Raw genomic sequence first — 13,692 nt, 5'->3', positions numbered from 1 at the left:
TTTTGATCAGAACTGTCCACGATTTTAAATTTTGTATTTTACATTTACAATACAATTACATAGAATGGCAAAGAGTTGAATTGACAAGGCAAAAACTAGGGTTAGGATTAAGGTACCTCCCCTTGTATTTCTCTTAATGGTTTATACTGAGCAGTAAACCGTAGTGATTCTAAATGTTTTTTTTTTTTTTTTTCGCTGAACACTCAACAGTATGTATAGCCTACTATACGTGTAGGACACATTCTTTTTTTTAGCTCATTTTGGGTTTTCATTTATATAAATTATGTCTGAGGGAAATTTGGGGACTTGGATTGGTATATAGTATACTACAAAATGATTAGACAAACAGAGTAAAACTCTGAAAAGTACCTTGCCAATACCTACCCCGACAATACAATATAGCCTACATATGACAAACTGCTATAGCCTTATTTATATTTTTGTAACTTGTCTTATTGAATGTTAAGACTATTTCAAGTACAGCGTGTAGTGGACACACCCCCTACAGTGCACGCAACCAATAGCCTGGTAGGATGCAATTTAAAAAGGAGCCGCTGGCCCACCTGCGTAATATCCAAACCAAAACAACAGAGTTGTTCCAGCAACGGTAAGGCTATTAGCGAGCTTGTTAGCCTACACTATATGTGAAAGCACGTTTTTCAACTTTGTCTAGTAGTGATCAACTATTTACTGCCCAGACAGAACAGAGGCCGTACGATTGAGCTAACTAGCTGTAAGTGCTATATAGGAAGAAAGAGGGGTGCTCCTAGTTACTGGTAGCTAGCAACTAGTAGCTTCTTTTGGTGTTCTGGCAGAGTGCGACCAACAGTAGCCTAGTAGACTCAGTTAGATACGATAGTAGTTTAAACGATTTACTAAGCCAGACTGAACTAAACCAGTCTCAACTTTTTACATTCTGTACCTAACATAAATATTTTCTTAGATATTAGCTCATATGGCCTCCATAAACTTTGCCGAGAGAGAAAATGCAAGGCTTCATGCACCAAACTTAAAGATCAGACAACGGCTAGCGTCTGCTCCCCCAGGTAACTCGTTTACTTTGTAGCTAGCTTTTAACCTGCTACGCAACTTCTTGCTGGGTAAACTAATGAAATTGTTTTACCTGCCCAACGTGTTCTCTACAAAAATGTCTTACAGACGTCTTGAAGACTCCTTTTACTGGGAAAAAATTACATACTCCAATTCTATCTGGTCGCAAGGCTTTGGGAGCCATCAACAAGATCGCCCTCACTCCAGCTGTCAGACATGAGAAAAGCAAATTGCTGGGGACTTGGGTAAGAGGCTGTCGGTATAATCTCAAACTCATCCCCAGAAAACCTTTACCTTACCTATGAGCACCCAGGGAGAGGATTCGCATGAAATGTGGTGTTAAGAAAAATATGGAACCTTAAAGTATAGTGGTAGCTATCATTTGGGACAGACGCTAATGATTCTTAATCTTTCAGAAGGAACCAAAAATTAGAACTGCTCTCCAGACCAAGGTGGATGACTACCCAGATATTGAGAGGTTTATACCTTATGACCCACTAGGTAATCCTTATTTGTGGATGCTGCGTTATGTCCTCTTCTGTCTAAAAACAACGTGTGTGTGTATATATTAATTTATCTTTTTGTGGTTCTAGAGTTTGAGAAATATGTTGTCCCTGAGGATGTGGTTCGTCTGGGTCACCTTGCTCTGCCAGGATTGGCCTTTCCACAAACACCCTATCCACCCAAGGAGGACTTGGAAGTTCTAGAGACTCAGTTTTTGTCTCCCATAGAGAACGCACAACACCCAGGTACTACTTGTGTGAAATACACTTATGTGTGGGTGACATGGCTGTCTAGAATTAATACTTGCACACTATTATAAGGTGTTGGAAATGGGAACACCACTAGTGTTTATGCAGAAATGGGGGTATTCTTTTTTGCTAATTAACAGTAACAAACTTTTTTTTCTTCCTCTCTCTCTCTCTCTCTCTCAGACTGTTCTTCAGAATTGGATGCCTTCCTTCAAACTATCAATGAGTTGACTGTAGACATGCCTCCCGAATTGCCTGACTCAATGTAGAATTGATTTTGCTTTTTTTTTAAAGATTGTTGTGAAGTTGTTTTAAGTCACAAATAAAAGTTATATGAACTTGGAAAATTGTCTCAAGTTTAGAATTTTAGTCAGTAAAGCTGACTTGAGCATCATCTCAAATAGACCATGCACTAGCATACTTTTGCTTCCGCCTGAGAATTGACCAATGAGGTCACATGTGTTGGGAGTTTAGTCATAAAGATTAGAACTGAACTTTGTATCATTAACCAAGTGGAAGTACTGGGAGAGAGCGGAGAGAAGGAAGTGAAATGGGTCTGTGGAGAAACTTTGTCACGGAGAATCAATAAAGATTGACGTTTGGAGCTTTTTGTTGTGGACAAATTAATTTCAAACCTGGACTCGTTTTCGATCAAGTAAGTTATGTGCACCCTCCTCCATGGGAACGACCAGTTGGAAGGTGGGGGCTTAATACCTTTCAGTGATTTTAATTGACAAGTTATTTGTTAATGCAGCATTCATAGTAATACGCACATTCGTAACCATAGAGGAAATTGATGTGACCCATAATGTTGGAAAGAGGAACGACTGTTTAATATTACAAAACAAATGGTTAATCCTTTTTCGTTTTTTTAAACAGTCTACGAAGTCTTCTGGGAAAAGTAGTTATGGAGATAAATAGCGAAAATGTTTATAGAAGCAGACTGATGTCCAAGGGAGTGTTCTAAAAAGAGGAAACAAGAGTTGCCGAAACAAAACAACATGAATGACAGCACCAGTGATCCAACAGAGGATGTCAACACTGCGACAAATATGCCTATTGAGCGTGTGCTTTGCGTAGGAACAATGCAGCGTCAAGATGTCATGGGCGAATCTGAATTTGACAGTAACAAAGACACCAACGGCACTGCTTCTGGACGTGCAAATATTGTAGAGCGCTTGTCGAGATATGGTGCGCGGGCACTGAATGGCTCTGCTTCAGCACGCAGGTCCAGGCTTCAGAAACAAGAGGCGAGCGATACTGGCAGCGCACCTTCGAGATTGTCGGCAGGTGTACCTGAGAGAGCTTCGCTCACTCCTGCTTCGCGCAAAAAATATTTGAAGGATCTATTTTTGAGCAACCCTTCCCATAGTGGACTTAATCAGGTACTGTCTTCAGAAAGTTCCGGCGTCTCCTTAAGGGACAGTGAGGAAGACGTCCGTCTCCTAGATGATACGAGTTGGGCTCTGTCTCCTATGGAACACGCATGGATGTTGTCTGCTGTGGATCCGAACTATGAAACTATAATGGACTTTCTTTCAGAAGATCCTTATCTTTTAACCAGGAAAGATGTTGTTAGTGGTTATACTGTGCTCCACTGGCTCGCCAAAGGGGGCCAAGATGAAACTCTGATAAAATTATTGAAGCACTCTGAAAGGGTGGAGATTCCAGTGAACATTAACGTGAAAGGCAGTGGTGGTCTCACCCCACTTCATGTGGCAGCGATGCACAGTCAGCACATGGTGATTAAGATCCTAGTAGGTGCGTTCGGTGCTAATGTTGATGCCATGGACTACAATGGAAGAAAGGCTTGGCAATATCTGAAAGAAATCACCCCAATAGAGATAAAGGAACTTCTAGGCACTTGGGATGAAGAACATACTGTGTGTTTGCAGAACAATAACAACAATTGCGCAAATCAGTTACCAACGGCAGAAATGTGTGAGGAAAAAGATGAGGTGGACTCGTTTGATCTGACATGGGGGAGGTCTGTCAGCAGTCGTTTTACATCATTTAAGAAGTTGATGTCCCCCTTCTCATTCTTTGGGAAAAAAATGTAGACATGGGATTGAAACAGGAAAGTCAAGTGCACACAAATGTCTACTAACGTGTGTTTGTGCCTCATGCACCAAACACAATAGCATGTTTTTGCAAGTCTATACTAATCATGTCAATGTTACTGATGCTTATTTTACCAATAAATCATGTGCTGTTACATGAAAACTTCTCCATTCTAAATCTAGGCAGTTTTATAGACATGTCAAATAGGTGAACAGTAACTAATCCCTAGTAGCAAATTCAATTCATGATTTATAATGTGCATCACACAAATAAGCCCACAGGAGAACAGACATTTCTGGTTTCATCACATCTTTTATTGTCAAACACGAGTACAACCAGAGTATCTGTACAAAAAGACTGCTGTTCCAGATAACATGGCTTCCTTTCCAGGCCCAGTAGGTGGTGGTCTTGGCAGATGGAAGAAGCAAGGGATGTTGGAGATCTGAGTGCTTATAAGCCCAGCTTGGTCCTCCTCCAGTGTCTCCTTTTGGAGTTATACCTTAAAACCAGGAAACCATTAGTGAATCAATAGTGATCTCATCCTATTCCTGACATTTCCAGGTTAATAAGAAATCAGACAGCCAGGCTCATGAAGATGTTAACAGCAGTAAGGCTACCCAGATCCTTAAGACTATGCAACCTCAGATTCTTCACCAGACAATATTTTAGATTCAGTGTGTGCATTTTCATCCATTACTTAAGATGCTGCTAGAATACATTGTGAGGGACCCATTTCACAAGACAAAATAAATAGCGCAACTTTTAATTCAAAGTCACCAAGACAAACCCTAAATTTTCCACTTTATAGGCGGGCCAAGTTATTGTCACTACTACAGAGCATCCTCATCAGTAATGTGACCAGGTATAAATACTCTACAGCAGAATGTTACTCTCAGCAGGATTAATGACAATACTCCCACACAATTGAAGTACTGTAATTGCAGACCTGCTTTAAAAATGTGATGGGACCAGCGCATGTTTTTGCGTCAATGTTTGCGGCGCCAACGATACATGCAAGGTAAACATACCTGATCTTGTTGCCAGTCTTCATTCTGATCCACTGCGGGATAGGTCTGTTCTGCTTCTGCTTCTTAGCAAGAAAGCGTTTGATCCTGAACGTCTTGTGGGACGACTGAAATGCACAGAAAGCCATTTACAAAGTTGAACAGCCGACATGCATTCCCCTTCACGTTAAGCTGAGCTTTCCAGGTTGCATTGACTACACTACGCGATACAATGCCAAACTAAGGAAATGGTGCCACCCCTGATGTTCCATCAACGGTAAGGCTATATATGTGAAGAAAAACCTGATAGTTGCCCCCCGCCAACTTAAATCTGAGATGGTTCAATCATTCGGGTAACTTTAACACGTTAATCGTAAAGAGACACCGGGTTTGATCACGCGATTTGATCAACATGTTTAATACTTGGACACAACAGCCTATTTGCGTAAATATACACAAAATCAATGTGGTCGTTTATTACACTATTCGTTAGCTGAAATGAATGATAGCATTAATCAGTTTGGTATACGATGGTTAGCGATTTTAACTTACCATTTTGTCCACAGTCCTTTCACCACAATGGCGGTGGGAGAAGAGAAAGAAGGAAGGGAAGCGGTAGTGATGTATAAGTTCCTATCCAATCGGAGTCTGGCAAATTCTTCCATTGTCTATTCACAGCGTCACTGGGTGGACAATCTACGTTATTGCACCTGTATGTCAGTGCACCCGAAAAGCAATAGAAACGAGGAAAGGAGGCTTTCTGATAACCTCGAGTAAAATTAAAATGAAGGTGGCTACACAAACAATCTTTTCAAACAAATCTTGTCATAAGCTCACCGTAGTGAATTATTTTTGATACCCAAACAAATCACACACATTGGTAATAAAACATTCTTTATTGGCCCATTTATATCTCTCAAATCTTTTTTTGCAAGGCTTCAGAAATTCAAAATGAAACATACACTTCAATAACATATGTTTATTTCAAATGAGAGTGGCTATGTTAATACAATTGGTAACATTGTTTGCCCATACTGCTTTAGTTTTTATTAGTGCAGCATAGCTTACTAATAAAGGTGAGGTGCATCTTAATTTAGAAAGAAGGCCACAGGGTTGGTCACCTACTGAAGGTTGCATGCTCGCTTAAATCAAGGCATGGCTCACAGTTCAGTATAGTCAAAAAATGGCTACCTTCCTGAATCGCTGTATGGATTAAACAACAGAACAAGAAATTATTGATTTTTGGTGTGTCAAAACAAAGGGAATTCATAGGTTCGAATCCTTAAAGTATAACAAAAAAAACTTTTGATTGACTTCAGCGCATGTAGTTCTCCTACAGCTGAATGAAAATTAGATGTACACAGTATGTGATGTGTGAAAGACTTGCAGTAGAGGGCCAATCCAATATACATACCATGTACCAATACTGAGGTAAGGTCACTTTGAGTTAATGTGGTCCTAGAAAGCTTTGGCTTAACTTATGCCCTATGTAGCCATAGTCTTGCAAACATGAATGAGGTGCAAGGTTTATCCTATCTTTCTTCATAAGCCAATCTAAAGAGGGACACGTTCAGGCACTAGAGGAACCACTGACAAATGGACGCCTCTGATTGACAGTGGCTGGATGGAGCTCTGCTTGAGGAGCACTCCAACTATTCTGTCCCCAGAATGCTCTGACCCTACACACCTTGACCTGTCCTCACCTGACTGATCATGCTACCTGGTTTCTTCTTATCATTCATCTCCATTGTCTTGGACTCTTTTGGTCTCGTGTTCTGGCTTTCTTTCAACAGCGTGAGACTCTCCTCCTCCTCCTCCTCCTCCTCCTCCTCCTCCTCCTCCACCACCACCACCACCACCACCACCACCCCTCCGGCTCCTAGCTCCTGGCTGGTACAGCTGAATGGCAGGTCGATCCTGAAGCACAGAAAAACTAAAAGGTTAGGAAAGGTATTCACACAACTGACAACTGATAAATGAATAACAGGATTCATGTTAATACCTTGTTCCTTAATCTGTCTCGTTTAGCATTCTCCTCCCTTCTATTATCTTTAGATGACCTTTCAGATCTCTCATGAATGGAGTCTCCAGCATGCTCGCCCTTTCTCTTCTCCCAGACTCTGTCTTTCTCCTTTTTCGCCTCCTCTTCTCTCTTCCTGTAGGTGTTCTCCCCATCGTGCCGTTCCCTCCTCCTTCTCCGGTCCTCGTCCTGTCTTCTTATCCGCTCCTTCTCCTTCTGACGCCGTTCTCTGTCCCGTTCCCTGTCTCGGTCTGCATCCCGCTCCCGGAAGTCTTTACGGCCCTCGTCGTCGGCTCTGCTCAAAAACACAATCACATTTGAAAGATACTAGTGGTATGAATGACCTGCATGTATTAAAGGCAGGGTTGGTAATGTTGTTGAGATGCATTTTTGTCGTATTTGCTGAAATAAACTTCACATCCTGATAATGACCAATAAATCTAGGGGTTTGACAGTAACTTTTAACAAATCCGTTATCTGTGGGCGTTACCTCTCGCCTCATTATCTGTGGCCTACCTCCCGGCGGTAGTCAGGCTTTGAAGGGACGGGGGTGGGATATGTTGGTTTGAATCCTTTTGAACTCAAGCCAAAATTGCTAGGGTCGCAAAATGTATCAACCCTTTCCTTAACTCACTTGCGTCCTCTGTCTTCCCTGTTTTCATTGTGTTGGCGTTTCCTCAAGTCGACCCCCCCAGAAACTCTGTCATCCCTCATGGGCTTGTCCTTCTCGGGCTTCTTTGCCTTCTCTTTAGGTTTCTCAGAATCAAAGTCATCTCCACGATCTGGTTTTCTCAGGAGCTACACAGACACACACAAAAATAACTGTACTTTGCTATGGTATTGTAACTGACAAAATTCTGAACTTTATTCTTGTACTAATTTTTTTACACTTTCATATGTGACTCCATGACTGACAGGACCACTTTTGTTGTACCAATAACGGTTTTCTAGGTCTTGCTGCAAAACCGACAACAACAAGCAGTAGATCCATTTAAGGAAAATGTGTGAAATCATAATGTGTACAGTGTTTCCCACAGATTAGCAGATTAGAAAGCAATTTTGTGGTTGTGTGTGTGTGTGTGTGTGGTCGCCCTGTGTCTGACCAGGGGGGGAATTATTGATTAATATTTAATAAAATAAAGTATAATCAAAAATGATTCACACCTTCACAAAATCCACACGCCCAAACCAAAAGAAAGGAAAATGCAGCTGAACAAATACGCTACGTTTTTAAATAGCGTAAAAAAAAAGAATAACAAAACGCGATATGTGGCGGCCGGTGTTGATTCTGTGGCGCACCGCCACAAATGAATCTGTGTGGGAAACACTGGTGTAGATGGAAAACACTACACATGTAGAACGTTTAACTGCACCTTAATTTTTGGTTCCTCTTTTGCCTGGTCTTTCTCTTTCTCCAGAGATTTGTCACCTTTCTTCATCTTTTCCACCTCTTTACGTTTCCTCCTGTCCTCCTCCCTCCATTTGCGACGGTCCTCATCCCGCAACCTCTTGCGTTCCAGTTCTCTTCTTCTCCTCTCCTCTTTCTTCTCCTCCCTGACTCTCTAATCAAACAGAAACAATAAGAATAAATTATCTGGTTCTCATGCAAACAAACAGATACACAATCACAGAACAGAAGATTCTCAACAAATACCTGTTTATTTTTCAGGAAGTCCAATAAAGGTGTTGTTTTTTTGGCTGAAGGGATAAAAGTGTAAACAAAAACCATTAAAGCAGGAGTCTCAATGTGGATTTAATTTACAAGACAATATAACGGCTTCAGCTAATACACACCCACTAATTCTTTAGATTTGGCTTCAATTTCCTCAAGAAGAGTCTCCGGGGTAGATGTAAACTTTTCATCATCTGCATTATAATACTCCAAGAATTTCTTGTATTCAGGATCTAAGAGCAGATCACATATTAGTCGTACAATAAAGGAAATCATCTGAAATGGTTCTTAAAGTCCACATAATATTGTCACCTTCATCTATTGTTCCACTCTTAGCATCCCTCTTCTTACTCCTTTTTTTTGCGATCTTTTGAAAAGGTGCAAATTCAACAATAGCTGGATATTCCTGACCTGTTAAACAAGCAAAGTATAGCATTACAAATATGACATTGAGATTATTTATGGTGGAGGTAAATCAGAAAGATTTCTCAAAGTTGAAACTCAATAATACTATCAAACCGTGCTTTATGTTGTAAAATATATGCTTATCATTACTGAGAAGTACATCCTTCTGAGATATCAAACCTTACCTCTATTGTCTATGAACACATATCCATCAAAGCGGTCTCTGAAGAGAACAATATCTTCCTGATTCTTGAAATTGATGTAAGCTCTTGCAAACAGGTGTGGGTACATGCTGCAATAGATAAAGAGTTAATTTGCTCTCCAATTTAAATGGCAAAATTAATAGGCAGTAATTAAATAAATCACACACCTGGTGTCACTGGAAAAAAATTCAAGGTAGTCTACTTCTGGAAGAGGCTGCAACTGCTCCTCTAGTTCCTCCTTGGTGAGACTAGGCGGCAAGCGACGAATGACAATCTGAGAGAAACAAGAGTGTATAAACCACTGAATTTGTCTTGGTTTATAAACTTGCAAACTTGTTCTGTAGCTGATGGAATCATAGTATAGTTAGGCTATATAACAGTATATAACAGTTGCAAACGTGTGGTGCTATTAGAATGTTCCCTAATTGCCATGTTACAGTAGTTAAGCCCATTTCTATCAACAATAATATTAGCCTAAATGGCATTTACTGTTAATACTGTTGTTCTGAGATGGTAACAACAGTAATAGGAGATGGGTCGGTGCAATAAGAATGCTAAGGTAGCTAATGTGAGCACGGCTATATCACTTACAATTATTGTATTGAAACCTGGAATGTCAGGTATACAGCACAATCTTACTGTTTCATATAGTAATCTAGTATCCACAAGTTAATCTACGTTATACACAAACGCTGAATCGTCAAGGAAAGGGTAGCTAGATAGTCAGAAACGCAAACTTTAAGCAACCAAACTAGCTACAGTAGTAACCAGCCAAGTGAAATTAGCGCGACGTTACTGTAGCTAGCTAGTCTTGCTACTAGTACCTTCGTCATTGCCTCCTTTTTCTCCTTCGGCTTCTCTGTCTTTTCCACATCTTCGCCTTTTAATTCCACCCTTTTCTCTCTTGGACGAGTATTTTCCTTGTCCTCTTTCATAATTGATGGCTAGACAGCTAGCAATCGTTTTGATTTGAATCCAACCTCGCTAACTTTTATGGTTGTAGTTACAAATTGTCAGCTACCTGAACCAGCTAGCTAGCTTAGTCAACAACAAAACTGTTTTCTTTTTTTGTATTGGCTGTTGAGCTGAACTTGCTTCTGCCACATGACGGCGCTGTGAAGTTAGAACGCTCTGGCAAAATTCTCCCGGAAGTAAAATGAATGACCGTCAATGTGTACAAGAGGACAGTAGACAGTCTCTGGGACAGTAGACATTTTGATAGGAAAACAACACAATTTCTCGGCTACGTTATCTCCCAGGCACCTAGAGTGTATGTTTCTTTACGTGTGTGCCTGACATTATATACACTGCAACTATGTGGTATGAAATATTGCCCAGTCTTGGCGTCATGACCGCATGTCTCATTATTCCTGGTATTCTCACTGCTGAGATCCAGAAGTTCACGAACGGGGGGAAGGTGAGTACGTCTTGTTTTACCAAATGCAAGATTTTGCTTAGCTACATACATCATTGGCAATATAGATGAGCTATATTTGTAAACCCAGTCCGTCCTAACATATTTGAATTCTTATTATTTAGGAAAAAAGAATTGCGCGAGTTCCTTATCAGTGGTACTTGATGGAGAGAGACAAACGTGTGTCAGGAACTGGAGTGTATCACCAGTCTAAAGTAAATATGACAACATTTTTACAAATCTACACCATATCAAATAAACACGTGACCTACCTCATGTTTTCTTAACAAATTTGTATTTTATTTTTTCTCACAGGGACTTGAGAACATCCACTGAAGATAAGATTTCACAAAGCTGGATTTCGGTTGTAAATTAAACTACTGTTATGCAATATAAATGACTGGTCTCGTTTCCGTTACTGATTTAAAACATTTAACTTGTAATCAACTGGTTTGTACCATTGGACAGCCTAGAGGTTCAAGATAATTGGAGGGACTGTCATGTCTGAATGTATAGCCTTGAAACTACAGGACATTTCACCTGGCATCTCAGATTTGGTGTGTAGCTTATGTGCATAAGTACATTATACTGTATGATTTGCCTCATTTATGCAAAGCCCTGTAGATGCAGATCCTCCTCATATCCCTAATTAAAGTTAAAATAATCCAAGTACAATGTTATGATTTACTAGCCACGTTACAAATTTTATTTCTCAAGCTAAACTACATGCACATTTGCAAAAATAAAAATGACATAAAAAGGTAGAAGGTTCAAGGTTAGACTGGAAGTTAGAAATGCACAATAGCAAATTACAAAATACCATTTAACCTGTGCACCTGCTGTCAACTGTTTTTTTTTACACTTCTGCACAGAAATAAGGTAGCTCATTCTATTCTGTTGAACTGACTGATTTATACATAATGCATGAACAAAAGCAATTTGCATTACTATTTCAATTCCCCTTTACAAAAACTGAGAATAAAACCCTTTTATCTCAGACAATAAAACACAAAGTTTAGGGAAAGGAAAAAAAAGGTATTTGAAGTTATGAACCATTTGGGACAAAGACTTATTTATCATCTTTGCCTTTAGTTTTCCTGTACACCATTTCCCTGAAACTGGAAAGGATCTTGCTTTCCCTTTTCCTTCTCTCTTCCTGGTTAAAAGATGCAAGAGCTCTCTTTTCATCTGCACTGTAAATCTGGTTTTCCTTTCTGAGACGCACAGCCTCCATACGTCGATGTCTGGGGAAAGCAGAACAGCATTTGTTTACAACTCAGCTTCCTTTAAAAGTACAGGTATTTCAAATATACACATAAGAACACTTATAAATAATGCAAACGTACCTGCTCCCACTCATCACAAAGCCAGACTTCTCAAATGTTGCAATTTCATCACTGGTCAGCCCAATCTCTCCTCTTCTTGGGATACGCTTGCCTGCTTTCACATACTCTGCCATGGCAGCACCCTCACCTGGCAGCAGTGCATGACCAAAGCTATGGGTTGCAAAAAAAAAAAAAAATGTCTGCATTAACTGACCATTCGACAGGTAACCTCAAATTGACTTTGATATTGACTATAAATGGTTAAAGTGACTCACTCCAGAGGCTTGTCATCCTGGGACAGGTGGGTTAGAGGAGCCTCCGGCCCGACAATGTGTTCATCCGTGCAGGTTCTCTCCACCCAGAGCTCCTCAGTGGCATCCTCTTCCTCCTCTGACTGCTCACTGCTCGAGTCACTGGACTGTTTACGGTTCTTCTTGGCCTTCTTCTTTTTTGACTTCTTCCTAAACAAATTACGTGACAATTGGGATGATGATTAAATCCTTGTGTATGGATAATGATCAACAACTAAAGAAATCATGCAAAATTTGGTTGGGTACTTCTTGCTCTTCTTCTTTTTCTTCTTCTTTACTTCTTCTCCTTAAACACAAAAGTGGGAAATACATAAACACAACTAATCACTCATACATCTTTAAAATGTAATTGTAAAAATGCAACAAATATCTTACCATCAGAGTCAGACTCTGACTCACTATCCTCTGAGTGTTTCCTGTTTTTCTTCTTTTTTGATTTCTTTTTCTTCTTCTTTTTCTTTTTCTTGTCATCTGTGAGTTAGATAAATTAGTTGTTCAATGTTCAACATAGCAATTACCAAACAAGTCTAGAATTTAAATATGTATAAACAAACATAGGTAATCATTTGCACTGAGCAAATATATCCACCTTCTGAACTTGAATCTGAGCTGCTGTTCTTCACCTCCTCTTCAACTGGTGTATGTTCATCAGAACTTGTAAGGGGGGAAATGCACAGACCAGACACTTAAGGAAGTCGGCTTTGTTGGTGCTGATATAAATCAGCATATATGTAATTATGAATATCCTAATTGTTCATACTTTTATTTGTTTTTGTAACTTACTCTGGTTCTCTTACTCTCGGAGAATAGCCCCAGACCTCAGACGATCCGAGTTCACCAATTCTCTCTCTTTCTTGTAGACGTCTGAAAAATCGAAAGTCGAATTAACTCATTAAGTGACGTTTGGAAGAGGGGAAGATGAGACAGAAGACAAGAGCTATATTGATGAGAGCAGGCAGGCAGATAGGTTCTTAGTACCTCGCGTTGAAGGCCTCTTGTCTTTGGCGTTGAGCATCATCCCGCTGATCGTAGTACTCATTCCTGGAACCACCATGTCTACCTTCGCGCTGATCATACCAACTGTTAATTTTCTCTCGAGACCTCGAACGACTACGTGAGCTACCCATGCGAAACCTCCTAACATTTCTTTCACGAGTTTCGGATTGTCGAGACCTTCGTTCATCTTTCACTGAGATGTCTGTATCGTATTTTGGGGCCTTTGGCAGAGGACCAAACTCTCTAGATCTGCTGCGAGAACGACTCCGCCGTCTTGCCCTCCCAGGGCTTGTCTGGTCTTCATGGTTGTTGCCATTAGAGCCTGTTCGATCAAACAAAGGCATAGTTTTGTATCTGAAAATGTCAACACATTTAAAGAAATTACAAAACCGAAGTGCGTAGATGTATTCACTCCACTGTTCCAGACATCGTTGTTTTTACGCGACTTCTGTGCAAGAGCAACCGGAAACCGGAAGTTA

The 13,692-nt window shown here is 40.3% G+C and overlaps 6 protein-coding genes and 1 non-coding gene across 9 annotated transcripts; 3 read left to right on the top strand and 4 right to left on the bottom strand.

Annotated features, from left to right (window-relative positions):
- The first annotated feature begins 298 nt into the window (after positions 1 to 298).
- Positions 299 to 2,149, top strand: pttg1 (PTTG1 regulator of sister chromatid separation, securin). 3 transcript variants are annotated; one of them, XM_084690910.1, is made up of 6 exons: positions 299 to 607; positions 944 to 1,046; positions 1,159 to 1,295; positions 1,470 to 1,551; positions 1,644 to 1,799; positions 1,986 to 2,149. In XM_084690910.1, exons 2-6 carry the CDS (start codon positions 956 to 958, stop codon positions 2,069 to 2,071), a joined length of 552 nt encoding a protein of 183 aa, XP_084547036.1. In that variant the 5' UTR covers positions 299 to 607; positions 944 to 955; the 3' UTR covers positions 2,072 to 2,149. The 3 variants fall into 3 exon arrangements, with proteins under 3 accessions (XP_084547036.1, XP_084547034.1, XP_084547035.1); XM_084690908.1 differs by having other exon boundaries at positions 316 to 607; positions 1,467 to 1,551; XM_084690909.1 differs by lacking the exon at positions 299 to 607 and adding an exon at positions 614 to 733 and having other exon boundaries at positions 1,467 to 1,551.
- A 140-nt stretch (positions 2,150 to 2,289) lies between these two features.
- sowahd (sosondowah ankyrin repeat domain family d) lies at positions 2,290 to 4,006 on the top strand. Its single transcript, XM_084690907.1, has 2 exons — positions 2,290 to 2,457; positions 2,682 to 4,006. The coding sequence occupies exon 2, from the start codon at positions 2,804 to 2,806 to the stop codon at positions 3,860 to 3,862; it is 1,059 nt and encodes a 352-aa protein (XP_084547033.1). The 5' UTR covers positions 2,290 to 2,457; positions 2,682 to 2,803; the 3' UTR covers positions 3,863 to 4,006.
- Positions 4,007 to 4,155: 149 nt separating this feature from the next.
- rpl39 (ribosomal protein L39) lies at positions 4,156 to 5,529 on the bottom strand. The gene is made up of 3 exons (XM_084690901.1): positions 5,420 to 5,529; positions 4,892 to 4,995; positions 4,156 to 4,362 (listed from the first exon to the last, which is right to left on the bottom strand). The coding sequence occupies exons 1-3, from the start codon at positions 5,420 to 5,422 to the stop codon at positions 4,314 to 4,316; spliced, it is 156 nt and encodes a 51-aa protein (XP_084547027.1). The 5' UTR covers positions 5,423 to 5,529; the 3' UTR covers positions 4,156 to 4,313.
- On the bottom strand, positions 4,683 to 4,816 carry LOC146302536 (small nucleolar RNA SNORA69). Its single transcript, XR_014758301.1, has one exon. It is a non-coding gene; the product is annotated as a small nucleolar RNA SNORA69 (small nucleolar RNA).
- A 215-nt stretch (positions 5,530 to 5,744) lies between the features above and the next one.
- On the bottom strand, positions 5,745 to 10,227 carry upf3b (UPF3B regulator of nonsense mediated mRNA decay). Its single transcript, XM_084690895.1, has 10 exons — positions 9,992 to 10,227; positions 9,335 to 9,441; positions 9,150 to 9,256; positions 8,872 to 8,970; positions 8,682 to 8,792; positions 8,542 to 8,585; positions 8,261 to 8,449; positions 7,522 to 7,685; positions 6,870 to 7,182; positions 5,745 to 6,784 (listed from the first exon to the last, which is right to left on the bottom strand). Exons 1-10 carry the CDS (start codon positions 10,100 to 10,102, stop codon positions 6,602 to 6,604), a joined length of 1,428 nt encoding a protein of 475 aa, XP_084547021.1. The 5' UTR covers positions 10,103 to 10,227; the 3' UTR covers positions 5,745 to 6,601.
- Positions 10,228 to 10,322: 95 nt separating this feature from the next.
- Positions 10,323 to 10,978, top strand: ndufa1 (NADH:ubiquinone oxidoreductase subunit A1). The gene is made up of 3 exons (XM_084690900.1): positions 10,323 to 10,584; positions 10,707 to 10,796; positions 10,897 to 10,978. The coding sequence occupies exons 1-3, from the start codon at positions 10,483 to 10,485 to the stop codon at positions 10,915 to 10,917; spliced, it is 213 nt and encodes a 70-aa protein (XP_084547026.1). The 5' UTR covers positions 10,323 to 10,482; the 3' UTR covers positions 10,918 to 10,978.
- Positions 10,979 to 11,258: 280 nt separating this feature from the next.
- On the bottom strand, positions 11,259 to 13,686 carry nkap (NFKB activating protein). The gene is made up of 8 exons (XM_084690896.1): positions 13,196 to 13,686; positions 13,001 to 13,081; positions 12,807 to 12,871; positions 12,593 to 12,688; positions 12,464 to 12,503; positions 12,182 to 12,367; positions 11,928 to 12,077; positions 11,259 to 11,825 (listed from the first exon to the last, which is right to left on the bottom strand). The coding sequence occupies exons 1-8, from the start codon at positions 13,555 to 13,557 to the stop codon at positions 11,651 to 11,653; spliced, it is 1,155 nt and encodes a 384-aa protein (XP_084547022.1). The 5' UTR covers positions 13,558 to 13,686; the 3' UTR covers positions 11,259 to 11,650.
- Between the last annotated feature and the right edge of the window lie 6 nt (positions 13,687 to 13,692).

The sequence above is a fragment of the Hypomesus nipponensis genome, chromosome 1, assembly GCF_054491055.1.
Source record: "Hypomesus nipponensis isolate SF chromosome 1, ASM5449105v1, whole genome shotgun sequence".
Lineage (NCBI taxonomy): Eukaryota > Metazoa > Chordata > Actinopteri > Osmeriformes > Osmeridae > Hypomesus > Hypomesus nipponensis.
This window is presented reverse-complemented; position numbering and strand designations above follow the sequence as displayed.